Below are 15,848 nucleotides of genomic sequence, written 5' to 3'. Positions count from 1 at the left end.
ATGTTTATACAAATATGTACACATCTTAAGTTTGCTGAAAATAAGCGCAGTTGACAGTGAGAGGACGTTTATTTTTTTTAAATGAATTTACATATACAGTATGTGAATCACGGCAAAGTGTGCTCCTGTTTCAGTCATGTCTTTGGTCACTTCCCGTGGGTCAAACAAAAACACCATAATGATTGGTTGACAATAGAGCCTCCTACAATTCAGGCAATGGCTACAGGGTGAAGTTGATGAAGAGCAAATGCAGAAACTTGAAGTTGACTGCAGTCAAAACTTCATGATCTTTGACCACATGGTTTTTGTCAAGTTCATGCAGTTGTCATATAGGCACAAGTCAGACAGATGTTATCACCATAATGCAACACACTTTGGAAGGCTGTGACCAAAAATGGTCAACGACTTGACAAAAGTGATCAAACATGCCCTGTTTCTGCGATAACTCTTGGACTCTTGACAACATGATAAAATGTTATTACACATTGCTGAAACAAGCAAGGTGTTGTAGCAAACGATGAATAAAATGGTCTTGGAACCGCTCACCCTAGCAATTTGACTGGTAAACTCATGGGTACACTCGCAATGGCTGCCTGGTATTGTGACGCAATCATTTCCACGGTAATGTAGAATGTTCAGTGAAATTATGTTAACTGATGTGGCTAATACAGTGGAATATATGTTTATGTAATCTCATTAGAGCTGAATCAACCAATCACAGCACATATAATTAAGAATTTGAATACTAGAATGGACATGAACCTTCTTATGATGGGATAAAGATCTGCCATTTTGGTTAGGGAGTTGGTCTGTTAGCTAGCTAGCCATCCAATTGTAGAGGAATAATTCCATTCATTTTTCAAAGAAACTGCCAATATGCCAACATTCTATTCAAACAATGCAGTCAATCCACATCCATAAACTTGCTGAAATCAGTTGCTGATGTAACGTTGAGGGTTTATTAAATAGCCCCTCTAGTAATTTAACAGGATCTCTATGACACAGCACATATTGATGGCCGTCACTAGATAACACACCCACAATCATACTTATGACTAAACTCCACCCATTCCTACATTATCCCCACCCATTTCTACAATTTCTCAAAACAGGAAGTAAAAGCAGGAAGTAAAAACAAGAAATTCATAGACATAGCTATGCATGCAAGGACTGACCATCATGACTGATATCCAAATTATAGTTTTAACCTTGTTTTTTATGCTATACATTGTTTGTTTACATTTACTTTGTTTACAGAATAAACAAGCTTATTTTTGAAGTCCTGATGGGGTACGACAGTTGAACTAAGCTCATCTATAAGAAATATTCTTCAAGAATCAATGGGTGCATGTCATTAATTTACAAGGCAAAAAATGTGTGTAGCAACTGCTGATTGCCCCTTTACACTAAATAAAAACTAGTAAAGTGAATGTGAAACTAACTGAAACTAAACTGATTTAAAACAATGTTCTTCAAACTAATAGATATAAAGACGAATATAAAAACACTAAAATAGAATAACCTTGGCGCACACACACACACACACACACACACATACATGCACACACACGTACACACAAACACACACGTGCATGTAAACACACGCACACTTGCTCAAACTACTCTCTCTTTCTCCTTCAATCTCTCTCTCTCTCTCTTTATTTCTCCCTCCCACGCACTCACACTTACAAATTCATGTCCTGCAACTCTGACTGACATTCACTTGAATGTGAATGTCATGTATTTTTTCAGGATGTCTTGTCTTCTTGTCTACATTTTAGCTGAATGAGAATACATTTACAAATATAAACTCTCTCACTCTCACCCTGTCCCTCCTTGTCTTTCTCCTTGTCTCCCATCATTACTACCTCCCATCCCTTTCCTCCCTATATCTGTCTCACCTCACCTCTTCCTCTTCTCCCCCATCTCTCTCCCCCACCCCTATTCCTCCCTCTCCATCCCCACCATCCCTCTCTCCACAGTACCCTGGGAGGATGCATGAGTTGATCCTGTTTGTGATCACCTGGGTGGGCATAGTGATCAGCTTGGTGTGCCTGGCTATCTGCATCTCTACCTTTTGCTTCCTGAGGGGCCTGCAGACCGACCGCAACACCATCCACAAGAACCTCTGCATCAACCTCTTCATCGCAGAGCTCCTCTTCCTTATTGGAATCGACAAGACCCAGTACCACGTGAGTAGGGGAGGGGAGAGGGAGAGAGGGACATGTAGCCTGGTTCCAGATCTATTTGTGCTGTCTTGTTAAGTCATAAAGACATTGTCATGTGGCATGTGAAATAACTGATCTGGGGCCAGGCAAGGGGACAAGTGCCTCGTACATGGAACACCTAATACAGGACAGATACAGTATACGTCTGTCTCGCACTTGGAACACCATCAGACAGACTAAAGGGGAAGTGCTTTTCATTATGGACCATGCGAATGAAAAGGTCCTCTGTTACAGGGCTTGAATGACCCTATGCTGTCTTTTTCTGGATCTTACTCACCTTCCTTTGCTATTTTCCCTTTCTCTTTCACTCCTTTTCACCCCTCTGTTTTTTAAATCTCTATTTTTATTTTATTTTACTCTCCTTCTCATTCTTTCTCTCTCACTCCCTGACCTCCCTCTGTCTCCCTCTTTCTCCTTCTCCTTCTCTCTGTCTCAGATTGCCTGTCCGATCTTTGCTGGGCTGCTTCACTTCTTCTTCCTGGCTGCATTCTCCTGGATGTGTCTGGAGGGGGTGCAGCTCTATCTGTTGCTGGTGGAGGTGTTTGAGAGCGAGTACTCCCGCAAGAAGTACTACTACTTGTGTGGCTACTGCTTCCCAGCTCTGGTGGTGGGCATCTCGGCAGCCATAGACTACCGGAGCTATGGGACCAAGAAAGCGTACGTGTGAAGCAGTCCCTTTTCACCTGCAGATTGAGAGACAGGGTTATGCTAGTTTAGTGTGCCTAGACTGTTCCCCTGACGGGGAATGTAATATGGAGTGTAGTTTGAAGAGGATTGTTCTCTTTCGTTCTCTTCCCCCCACGGACAAGGGTTTTGAACAGAGTTAGCCAAAGCCTGCTGATTAGCTTCTATAAGATATCCTCCGAGACAGGGGATGAGTGTGTGTGTGTGCATGGGTACATGTGTGCGAGTGTGACTGTGATATTTGAATCTTTTCCTATGTCCCATGTCTAGGTGCTGGTTGCGGGTGGATAACTACTTCATCTGGAGCTTCATTGGCCCTGTTTCTTTTGTTATTATGGTACAGTCATTCATTATGATGCTATTATGACCAACTGTATTACATTCTTTTTCATTCAGGCTTCTTACTTATTTACTTAATCCTCTTAGTTACTGGAGAAATATAGGGCCTGTACTAAAGACTAACTTCACAAATTTACAACAATTTAAGACCAGAGGGTGTTCTAGGATTCCACTGAATGTGTTGAAGACGTGTGTAACCTTTGACCTTTCCCCCCCTAGCTGAACCTGGTGTTCCTCATGATCACCGTGCACAAGATGACCCGCAACTCCTCTGCCCTAAAACCTGACTCCAGTCGCCTCGACAACATCAAGTGAGTCCCACTCAGCAGATGTTAGGGGTCAGTGAAGCCTCCCAGGTCATGTGATTAAGGCATTTCCTGTATTAGTGAGAGATGGGTTGGAAATCTGAAAAATGAAGGAAAAGCAGAATAATGTTTGTCATATTGTCCAGACTGTTTACATAGTATATGTAAATCCAGGACACTTAAATTAGTATGATATGTAATGTTTGGTGTGGTTACATAAGACAGAAGGTTACTTAAGGCAAAAACAAAAGTAGGGTGGTTGGTCTGGGTTGATGGGTGGACAAATAACATAAACGTCTAGCAACCCAAAGGTTGAGTGTTTGAATCTCATCATGGACAACTTTAGCTAATTAGCAACTTTACAACTAGTTACTACTTTTTAGCTACATTGCAACTACTTAGCATGTTAGCTAACCCTTCCCCTAACCTTATAACCCTTCACCTATCCCTAACCTTAACCTTAACCCTTTTAACTAACCTTAACCTTAACCCTTTAACCTAACTCCTATCCTTAACCATAAATCCTTAACCTTAAATCCTAACCTCAAGAGCTAGCCACCTAGCTAACGTTAGCAACAACAAATTGGAATTTATAACATATATAAGTTTTGAAATAAGGGAGATCCACAAATGAATACATACCATACCGTAACATATCATACTAAATGTAGTATCTCAGATTTAGGTACAGTATAATACAAAATGCTCTGAGACCACGTTGTATTGTAATAACAATGAGTCATTTTCAAAGCAGATATTCCAGATAGTAGGTTCAAAGCCAGTACAGTTGAGACACATGCATCTTAAGGCAAAACAGCCATGCTGGGTAGAGGGTTGGCTTCGGTCTGTGTGAGTGGTTTCATTGTGATGCTAAGCTAACATTAGCATGCCCTCTCCTCCCCAGGTCATGGGCTATTGGGGCCATCGCCCTGCTCTTCTTGCTAGGTCTGACCTGGTCCTTCGGCCTCCTCTTCATCAATGAGAACACGGTCATCATGGCTTACCTCTTCACCACCTTCAACGCCTTCCAGGGCATGTTCATCTTCATCTTCCACTGCGCTCTGCAGAAAAAGGTAACTCAAACACTCACATATCTAAAAGTGACCTTTTCTATTGAGTAAACTAAGCATAACATTTTAAATAGACATGATGGAATATAATTACAGTCTGCAGCCTGATTTATGTTGTTACTTTCCCTTAATAATTCCTGTGAGAAGGAGGTGATTATTTAACCAAATTTTAATTAAACAGGGTAATTATGCATCACTAGGTGCACTATTCAGAGCTCTGTCTATTTGAAATGTTAATTTGCTCAAAGCATGTATGTCTTTGCCTGATGAAAATCTTGCCCTAAAAGGTCTGTGCCCGTATGTTCAGAATGAAAAATACATAAATGTATAATTCTTGTGTAATTTATATGTCTAGGCTACATTGAAGTTTTTCTTTAGCTGTTTTAGGCTATCTGGCTTTAGCCTTAGGGCCTAACTGTACATGCACCAATAACCTACATGCCAAACTGAAAATTATTTTGGGAACGGGTAGAAAAGTTCACTTTGACCCACAGAGGCAAAAATAACAATGTCAGAGTTTAATTCAAGAGAAAAGCTCAAAATGGAGAGTTGTAAATAAAGAGAAGGGAGGCCAGAAAAGTTAGAAGTGGTAAAAGAGGATGATAGCAGTGCTGGCTATGTTATGTGTGATGGTTGTGAGGCACTATACAAATTCAACACACAAGACGAGGACTATAGGCCTATGGCACATCAAGGGAACTGTAGCCTACTGTTCAGATGGGTTAAATGGAAATGGAAATCTGGACACTGCCTGTAGGTCTATAACCTCTCACATAGTCTTAATATCAGAATATCAGAATTAAGCATTTCTTGTAGTAAAATGATACAACAAATGTAGGCTATATTTTGATTCTGGGACAGGAGTGGAGAAATATGATTTCTTTCAGCATTTTGAGAGAATGTGAATGTGCAGTTAGATACTGTCAGCAAAGGTGCACTCTTTATCAACATCATAAAAGCTGATAGTATTTCAACCACATAAAATATGCATCCAGGCCGAACTGAAATCTTAACAGAAACATGTTGGGTCGTTTTCACAGCTTACAACCGGTCAAACTGATGTAATTTGGAAATGTACTTAATTTTTTTTCTTATTACATTTTCTCCCCGGTCCCTAAACATCTTTCCTCCACGAAAGAAGCAGAGATGACAGAGAACTTTAGACTACCTGTCACCGTTCTGACCTTAGTTCTGTTGTTATGTCTTTGTTTTAGTATGGTCAGGGCGTGAGTTGGGGTGGGTAGTCTATGTTCTTTTTTCTTTAATTTGGGATTTCTGTGTTTGGCCTGGTATGGTTCTCAATCAGAGGCAGCTGTCAATCGTTGTTCCTGATTGAGAAACATACTTAGGTAGCCTGGTTGTCCCTGATTGAGAACCGTACTTAGGTAGCCTGGTTTCACTTTTGAGTTGTGGGTGATTGTTTCCTGTTGTAATGTTTGTTTCACATTTCAGGACTGTTTCTGTTTTTCTGTTTGTATCAGTCACTTTGTTATTTTGTATTCTTTAGCGTTCACTTGAATAAACTAAAATGGACACTTACCACTCTGCACATTGGTCCAATCTCTACTACTCCTCCTCAGAGGAGGAAAAAGAAACCCGTGACACTACCGATATTAACTAGATTGAAGGATTCAATTTATGATCTTATTCTGGTGAGCAATGGTTTATTTAGTCTTCTAAGGCAACATATAATGACAGAAGAGAAGGTGCATGTATCTAATTATAGACAAGATTACTTTTTATTTTACCTTTATTTAACTAGGCAGGTCAGTTAAGAACAAAGTCTTATTTTCAATGACAGCCTAGGAACAGTGGGGTAACTGCCTGTTCAGGGGCAGAACAACAGATTTGTACCTTGATGGCGCAGGGATATGAACTTGCAACCTTTCGGTTACTAGTCCAACGCTCTAACCACTAGGCTACCCTGCCACCCCGACTAACTAATAGTCTACCAAAATGTTGAAAATTAGAAGCAGAAACATATCTAAATCATGCAACAACAAAAAGTCTTGCACCCCCTGTCAAAAAATCGTTCTGCCATCTTTGACTGTAGCCTACTGCACATTTTCTATATTAGCGGTTCCGGTACAGATTTTCACTTTATCACATATAGTTGGGTGGTTGAGGATGGGTTATTAGCAGTTATGGGCAGGTGCTGGTGAATAAACAGCCGACTCGCGCACCACTAGTGTGTATGTATGCGAGTCTACAGCTTACATGCGTGTGTCCAAGCCATGTTTGCCCTCTCTCTCCATGCAGGTGCATAAGGAGTACAGTAAGTGTCTGCGTCACTCGTACTGCTGCAGCCGTACCTCCACCACCAGCTCCCACGGCTCCCTGAAGAACTCTGCCCTGCGTGCCAACAACCGCTACTACACTGGCAACCAGGCCCGCCACGCTGCCGCACACAGACAGGTCAGTGAACGGACATACGCACACGCACAGACACCACAAACACATACACACCACACACACACATGTGCACGCATGCATACACGCACAGACTCTAAGGGACTACATGGGTGCACACACAGGCCACATCATGCCATACACAAACCCACAGATTACGGCTACACGCACCAATCTACAAAGTTTAGGCCTGTCCCATACCTAATTCTCTTTGACAACACTCTAAACACACACACGCCATACACTCTTTCTACAGTTGACATACCGGCTATCACACGCTTCACAAATCTAATATCATCTCTATTTGGATCTACCACGTCTCAATCTGATGTTGTTTATCTGCGTGCATTAACTTGTTTATGTTAGTATGCCTACTGCGTGAGCTTATTTACTTCATGTATCTCTGGTAGCATGTATGTGTTTGCTTAGTAGTTTTAGACAGATCCATGTAAGCTTGACAGTGTTCCAGCCTCACATAGTTACAATATCATATCATATTGTTTATTCCTGTCTGTCTATCTATCTGTCTGTCTGTCTTGTTAATTCCTGTCTGTCTGTCTTGTTAATTCCTGTCTGTCTGTCTTGTTAATTCCTCTCTGTCTGTCTTGTTAATTCCTGTCTGTCTGTCTTGTTAATTCCTGTCTGTCTGTCTTGTTAATTCCTCTCTGTCTGTCTTGTTAATTCCTGTCTGTCTGTCTTGTTAATTCCTGTCTGTCTGTCTTGTTAATTCCTCTCTGTCTGTCTTGTTAATTCCTGTCTGTCTGTCTTGTTAATTCCTCTCTGTCTGTCTTGTTAATTCCTGTCTGTCTGTCTTGTTAATTCCTGTCTGTCTGTCTTGTTAATTCCTCTCTGTCTGTCTTGTTTTGCTTCACTGTGTGCTTCTCTTCTCCGGCGTTCCAGAGTCGGATCCGCAGGATGTGGAACGACACGGTTCGGAAGCAGACGGAATCTTCCTTCATGGCGGGAGACATCAACAGTACTCCTTCACTCAACCGTGGTGAGACTCCCCACCCCCTTAACCCCCCTCTAACCCCCCTGCTGTCCCCCTCTCCAATCACGCACACCTCTATGGCAGGCTCATCAGAACTGACAGACAGACAGGCAGAACGAAGTAGGAGCACCGCTGAGTCTACTGTCAGAGACAGAGAGCGAGGAAGAGGAGCCAGTGTACATTGACACGAGCAATAGCCTGAGCAGCCGGTGGCATACCGTCGCCGTGGCAGCCATCGTCATGGGGATCAGAATTATCTGGGAGGGAGGGAAGAGTTGATGATGACAAAGAGGTAGTCGCTAAATCAACCGTCACTCTTTATGTTAATTTCATCCATTTTGTTTTTAATGAACTGATTAGCGTACGAGCTGGCTGGGGGTAATTAGTCTTATTGAAGAGAGTGACAGGAACAAGTGAGGGAGGGGGTGTGAGGAGAGGAGGAGAGAGTAAGAAGAGAGGAGGGGAGGGGAAGGAGATTCGCTTTCCTGGAACTGACATCACGGAGGAAAAAGTATACACTGATTATACCAAACATTAGAAACACCTTCCCAATATCCACTCTGCAAGGTGTTGAAAGCGTTCCACAGGGATGCTGGCCCATGTTGACTCCAATGCTTTCCACCGTTGTGTCAAGTTGGCTGGAGGTCCATTGGGTGGTGGACCGTTTTTGATAAACACGGCAAACTGTTGAGCGTGAAAAATCCAGCAGCGTTGCAGTTCTTGACACAAACCGGTGCACCTGGCACAAACCGGTGCACCTGGCACAAACCGGTGCACCTGGCACAAACCGGTGCACCTGGCACAAACCGGTGCACCTGGCACAAACCGGTGCACCTGGCACATGCTACCGTATCCTATACACAATCCATGTCTCAAGGCTTAAAAATCTTTCTTTAACCGGTCTCCTCTACTTCATCTACACCGATTGAAGTGGATTTAACAAGTGACATCAATACGCTTTCACCTGGATTTACCTGGTCAGTCTGTCATGGAAAAAGCAGATGTTCTTAATGTTTTGTATAGTAGTTTATGTGTAGTTTATAGGGAAAGTGGAAGGAGGATGTGAGGGACAGAGGAAGCTGGGATAAAGAGAGTAGGAGGGGTAGGTGAAGGACGGATAGAGCTAGAGGGAGAAACGCTAAACAAAGGCGCTGCCAAGTGTGAAGTCCTTTCTTTTCCCAAGCGTTTGAGAAAAGTTTGTCATTGTTGGCAGAAAGCGAAAGATGGCCGCGCCATTCGAGAGACAGAGAGAAAGCGAGAAGTAAAGAGAAGGAGAGACTCTATCATGGAGCAATAATTAAATGGGACGAATCTCGGCGAGAGCCGCTGTCTTCGTTGTTATCGCTGGCATCTCTTATCTCTTTGATTTCCCCACTTAACTTCTTTATCAACTTGTTTCTCTTCAGACAATAGTGATCTGTCCAGGAGACAAGGCGTGATGAGGCTTCCTCCTCTCTGAATGAAGCTCCCCAGATTCCCAGTGCCTGCCCTACTTTCTCTCTCCAACACTTAAAAGTTGTTGTTTTTAAATTGTCGACAGGATATTCTTTCCAGGTGTTTCTGGACAGCTAATCCTGAGTAATTTGGTGTGGAGAGAGACAGGGACAAGAGAGCGAGAGAGAGAGAGAGAGAATGAGAGAGGGGATAAAAGAGTGACTGTGTGCGTAAGGTAGAGAGCAGGAGAAAGAATTGGAGAGTGAGTTGAATGAGGGAGTTGATGGGTGAACGAACTAACAAAGAAATGAAAGAATGTGAGTGTTTTAGTGTGAAATTCTCTCTGTGAATTTCTGTCTTTCTCATTGTCTCTGTGATGAATGGTTTGGTTGAGACCTGATGGTTGCACTAGACCACTCTCCGTCATGCTGTCCTATTTTTAATTTCATGGCATTTCTATTCGACCGCCTGGGGCTGAAGCCATACATGGGCATTATAGAACATTCTCAATGTTCCATTTCTTTGAATTATATTTGTCTAAAGGTGGCATTCGCATTTCACTGTGAAATGAACTGTGTTTCAATGACTGCACTCTCTGACTACGTAATGATATGCATTAGTATTCCCCCTTCGACTACGTGGTAAGATACAGAACAATATTCCAAATGGCAACACTGCCTGCAAACAGCACCTTTCCGCAGGAAATGTATTTTACTCAAAGGTTACAATAGCAAGGTAAACACATTCAGGGGTGTCCTGTCAAATACATTACTCTGTAGAACATTACTGTCAATCGATTTGAATAGGAATTTAACATCTTTTTGAATAAACTGTCAATGGCCTGTATTACTATGTATAATGTTAATTATGTATTATGTGTAATATTCATTATGTATTATATTTTGAGGCATTGTTATGACATTTATAAGGTGCCTCTAATTATATTGTCTGTTATATTTTTGTATTATCATATAATATGTTGTTAATATACCAAAACAAACCTAAAAATATGTTTATGGTAAAGTTGATGGTTATCGTAAAGTTGATGGTTATGGTAAAGTAGATGGTTATGGTAAAGTAGATGTTTATGGTAAAGTAGATGTTTACGGTAAAGTAGATGGTTACGGTAAAGTAGATGGTTACGGTAAAGTAGATGGTTATGGTAAAGTAAATGGTTATGGTAAAGTAGATGTTTATGGTAAAGTAGATGTTTATGGTAAAGTAGATGGTTATGGTAAAGTAGATGGTTACGGTAAAGTAGATGGTTATGGTAAAGTAGATGTTTACGGTAAAGTAGATGTTTACGGTAAAGTAGATGGTTATGGTAAAGTTGATGGTTATGGTAAAGTAGATGTTTACGGTAAAGTAGATGGTTATGGTAAAGTAGATGGTTATGGTAAAGTAGATGGTTATGGTAAAGTAGATGGTTATGGTAAAGTAGATGTTTACGGTAAAGTAGATGGTTATGGTAAAGTTGATGGTTATGGTAAAGTTGATGGTTATGGTAAAGTAGATGGTTATGGTAAAGTAGATGTTTACGGTAAAGTAGATGGTTATGGTAAAGTAGATGGTTATGGTAAAGTAGATGGTTATGGTAAAGTAGATGGTTATGGTAAAGTAGATGGTTATGGTAAAGTAGATGTTTACCGTAAAGTAGATGGTTATGGTAAAGTAGATGGTTATGATGTTTTGTCTCTTTCTCTTAGCCACCATGGGAAACCACCTCCTGACCAACCCAGTGTTACAGACCCGTACCGGCACCTCTCCCTACAACACCCTACTAGCTGAGAGCTTCACCCCCCCTTCTCCTGGGGTCTTCAACTCAACCGGTAAGTAAACCTTAGTGTGTGTGTGTGTGTGTATGTCCGTAGTGCGTGTGCTTCTGCATATTATGCAAATATATTTTCTTATTTTTTGCGTCTAAATATTTTTCTGTTTGTTAGTCTTTTTATGCCTCATTGTGTGTGGAGGATGGGAAAAGTGTGTGTCTGTTTCACTGGCGGTGAGTGTATGTATCTGTCAGACGGATTCAGCAGTAGAGAGAGAGAAAGCCATGCCAACTGCCTAGCCATCTGGCCAGGTCTCTAATCCTGCCTTGTTGATATGAAGAAGCAGAAATTGATTAGAAGTAAAGCTTCATCTGTGACTGAAGGAGAAATCTTGGGGACAGCTTCCCTTCTCAGACTCTCCCCAGAGTAAATGTGTCACATACAGTTGTAATGCTGTGATAATTCACTGAGAACAGCAGTAGACAGCGGTGGCTATAGTGATTGGGACACTGGACTCCATTCAGATTCATGTATCTGAGTTGTTCGGGTTTATGGAGCATTTTGATTGTAGGACTTAGACACTAGAAATACACTGAGTGTACAAAACATTAAGAACACCTGCTCTTTCCATGACATAGACTGACCAGGTGAATCCAGGTGAAAGCTATGATCCCTTATTGATGTCACTTGTTAAATCCACTTCAATCAGTGTAGATGAAGGGCAGGAGACTGATTAAAGAAGGATGTTTAGGCCTTGAGACAATTGAGACATGGATTATGTATGTGGACCTTTCAGAGGGTGAATGGGCAAGACAAACATTTTTTTTTAAAAGTGCCTTTGAACCAGGTATGGTAGTAGGTGCCAGGTGCATCTGTTTGGAACTCAATATTAGGAATGTGTCCTTAATGTTTTGTACACTCAGTGTATATACTGTTGAAGTCGGAAGTTTACATACACTTAGGTTGGAGTTACTAAAACTCATTTTTCAACCACTCCACAAATTTCTTGTTAACAAACTAGTTTTAGAAATGTGAATGACACAATTCATTTTTACAACTATTGTTTACAGACAGATTATTTCACTTATAATTCACTGTATCACAATTCCAGTGGGTTAGAAGTTTACATACACAAAGTTGACTGTGCCTTTAAACAGCTTGGAAAATTCCAGAAAATTATGTCATGGCTTTAGAAGTTTCTGATTTCATTTGGAGGTATGGATGTATTATAAGGCCTACCTTTAAACTCAGTGCCTCTTTGCCTGGCATCATGGGAAAAGGAAAAGAAATCAGCCAAGACTTCAGAAAACAATTGTAGACCTCCACAAGTCTGGTTCATCCTTGGGAGCAATTTCCAAATGCCTGAAGGTACCACGTTCATCTGTACAAACAATAGTACGCAAGTATAAACACCATGTACGCAATCCCAGAACAACAGCAAAGGACCTTGTGAAGATGCTGGAAGAAACAGGTACAAATGTATCTATATCAACAGTAAAACAAGTCCTATATCGACATAACCTGAAAGGCCACTCAGCAAGGAAGAAGCCACTGCTCCAAAACCGCCATTAAAAACAGCCAGACTACGGTTTGCAACTGCACATGGGGACGAAGATGTTACTTCTTGGATAAATGTCCTCTGGTCTGATGAAACACAAATAGAACTGTTTGGCCATAATGACCATCGTTATGTTTGGAGGAAAAAGGGGGAGGCTTGCAAGCCAAAGATCACCATCCCAACCGTGAAGCACGGGGCTGGCAGCATCATGTTGTGGGGGTGCTTTGCTGAAGGAGGGACTGGTGCACTTCACAAAATAGATGGCATCATGAGATAGGAAAATGATGTAGATATATTGAAGCAACATCTCAAGACATCAGTCAAGAATTTAAAGCTTGGTCGCAAATGGGTCTTCCAAATGGACAATGACCTCATGCATACTTCCAAAGTTGTGGCAAAATGGCTTAAGGACAACAAAGTCAAGGTATTGGAGTGGCCATCTCAAAGCCCTGACCTCCACCCTATAGAAAATGTGTGGACAGACCTGAAAAGCATGTGCGAGCAAGGAGACCTACAAACCTGACTCAGTTACACCAGCTCTGTCAGGACGAATGGGCCAAAATTCACCCAACTTGTGGTGGGAAGGTTGTGGAAGGCTACCTGAAACGGTTGACCCAAGTTAAACCATTTAAAGGCATGCTACCAAATACTAATTCAGTGTATGTTAATTAACTTCTGACCCAATGGGAATGTGATGAAAGAAATAAACCTGAAATAAATCATTTTCTCTATTATTGTTCTGACATTTCACATTCTTAAAATAAAGCTGTGATCCTAATTGACCTAATACAGGGAATTTTTACTACGATTAAATGTATTTGGCTAAGGTGTATGTAAACCTCAGACTTCAATTGCAGTATACTAGATAGATCTTCTGGCAGTAGCCCTTAGGTGGTAGTCCTACTTTGTATTCCCTATTTTTACAGTAGAGCTATCCAGAGTATTCTCATATTACTGTAGGTCTTAAGTAGTAGAGCTATCCAGAGTACTCTCATAGTACTGTAGGTCTTAAGTAGTAGAGCTATCCAGAGTACACTCATAGTACTGTAGGTCTTAAGTAGTAGAGCTATCCAGAGTACTCTCATAGTACTGTAGGTCTTAAGTAGTAGAGCTATCCAGAGTACTCTCATAGTACTGTAGGTCTTAAGTAGAGGCGCTATCCAGAGTGCTCTCATAGTACTGTAGGTCTTAAGTAGTAGAGCTATCCAGAGTACTCTCATAGTACTGTAGGTCTTAAGTAGTAGAGCTATCAAGAGTACTCTCATAGTACTGTAGGTCTTAAGTAGTAGAGCTATCCAGAGTACTCTCATAATACTGTAAGTCTTAAGTAGAGGCGCTATCCAGAGTACTCTCATAGTACTGTAGGTCTTAAGTAGAGGCGCTATCCAGAGGACTCTCATAATACTATAGGTCTTAAATAGAGGCGCTATCCAGAGGACTCTCATAATACTATAGGTCTTAAGTAGTAGAGCTATCCAGAGTACTCGCTCTGTGCTCCCTCCTCTCTATCTGTGTGCTCCCTGCCTGACTAAGAGGGAGTGTGCCAGCCAGTAGAGAGTTACTATAGTAGCAGCCTGTTGTGTCGTAGTAGAGGCCAGAAATTGTAGACAGCATCTCTGTTTAATATTTGAAATACTCTCTGCACAATGCGTCAGGCAGCCTGACGGCCACGGGGTCCGGCTCAGCAGTGGCAGGGACATTTTTAGAACCCGGAGAGGAAGTAGGAAGTGTACTTCATTAGAATGTCTAATTAGCCCTTCCACCACCGCCATAGCAACAGCCGACGAGTCTTGATTAAAATCATACCACGCATTAAAAATTAAATCCACACCGAACCGCAGTCTAACACGGATTTGCTTAGGGAAGCCATGCCTCACCATGCCTCTTATTTCAATGCGATCACCCTGTGATGGCAATTTGGGAGGAAAATCACAACATATTTTGGTGTGTTGAATGCGCGTCGTAGAATAATCATTACTGCTACTTTATGAGATGGTGGTGCATGCATTATGGATGTACTGAATCACAGGCTCACAGACAGCAGAATATACTACAGTGGTTTCTGTGTGTGTGTGTGTGTGTGTGTGTGTGTGTGTGTGTGTGTGTGTGTGTGTGTGTGTGTGTGTGTGTGTGTGTGTGTGTGTGTGTGTGTGTGTGTGTGTGTGTGTGTGTGTGTGTGTGTGTGTGTGTGGTGTAAATGATGGTGAATTATCATGTAAAAACTACAAGTTGTGTGTTTGTTTATGAGGCCGTTTGTGTGCCTGTGCTTTATCAATGATTTATAGATGATTTCCACTAGATGACTAACAGGAGGCGCTGTTTTGAAGCCACCACTCCTCCATCTTGGCACACCCTCACCGTTGTAAACATTTTTGGGGGAAGCTATGGAAAAGCATTTATTAATGTCTACATTTGTTTTTGTCACGTTTATTATATTATATATAGAGCTAAACATAAAATAAAAAAATATATATAATTTTTGGTTCTGACATTACTGTCCCCACTACAACATCAAAATACTTAAAAATACATGTCATTGTGTCCTTGAAACATTGAATAAACATACTGTATAATTCCATGAATTCCTATGGAGGACTGCTTCTTCTGAAGAATGCCTAAATGGCTGACCGGTGGCTTCAAAGCCTCTTACTGGCTAATACATTGACTTGTATATTTGTTTGAGTGGTTTGACTTTTGTTGTGGGTATTATTGACTGATGTGTTCTCTTGTTGGTCTTTATCATAGCAATAAAAGCTATTGATTGTAGAGAGAGTGGGTGCGAGAGGGAGAGCAAAATAGAGCGACAGAGAGAGAGAGAGAGTGATGAAAGAGAGAGAGAGGAGTAAAAGTGACTCACTCACCAGTATTTTTCATTCCTTTCTTTGTGGCTTCTCCGTGGATCTACAGGAACCTTCCGTGACCCAAGTATGTCCACATCTATAAACCTTTATGTTACTATCAGTGTGTATTATAGTGTTTACACAAATATTATATTTTCTCCAAATAATAATGTTTAAGTCCTAATTCTATTTAATAACCCCTATGTGTTGTGTGTGCTGTG

The 15,848-nt window shown here is 41.3% G+C and overlaps 1 protein-coding gene across 24 annotated transcripts in view; it reads left to right on the top strand.

Annotated features, from left to right (window-relative positions):
- adgrl1a (adhesion G protein-coupled receptor L1a) overlaps positions 1-15,848 on the top strand; it is a 341,447-nt gene that overhangs the window by 308,026 nt on the left and 17,573 nt on the right. For all 24 annotated transcript variants that reach the window (XR_008088866.1, XR_008088865.1, XR_008088862.1 and 21 more), the window contains 9 exons: positions 1,983-2,192; positions 2,665-2,885; positions 3,183-3,249; positions 3,471-3,562; positions 4,461-4,629; positions 6,886-7,041; positions 7,936-8,032; positions 11,167-11,289; positions 15,695-15,712. Coding sequence is in view for 8 of the 24 variants with exons in the window: in XM_052491581.1 (XP_052347541.1) it covers positions 1,983-2,192; positions 2,665-2,885; positions 3,183-3,249; positions 3,471-3,562; positions 4,461-4,629; positions 6,886-7,041; positions 7,936-8,032; positions 11,167-11,289; positions 15,695-15,712 (1,153 nt within the window). In the remaining 16 variants the exon portion in view is untranslated. The remainder of the gene's footprint in view (positions 1-1,982; positions 2,193-2,664; positions 2,886-3,182; positions 3,250-3,470; positions 3,563-4,460; positions 4,630-6,885; positions 7,042-7,935; positions 8,033-11,166; positions 11,290-15,694; positions 15,713-15,848) is intronic.

Source organism: Oncorhynchus keta, chromosome 32 (genome assembly GCF_023373465.1).
Source record: "Oncorhynchus keta strain PuntledgeMale-10-30-2019 chromosome 32, Oket_V2, whole genome shotgun sequence".
In the NCBI taxonomy this organism is placed as follows: Eukaryota; Metazoa; Chordata; class Actinopteri; order Salmoniformes; family Salmonidae; genus Oncorhynchus; species Oncorhynchus keta.
This window is presented reverse-complemented; position numbering and strand designations above follow the sequence as displayed.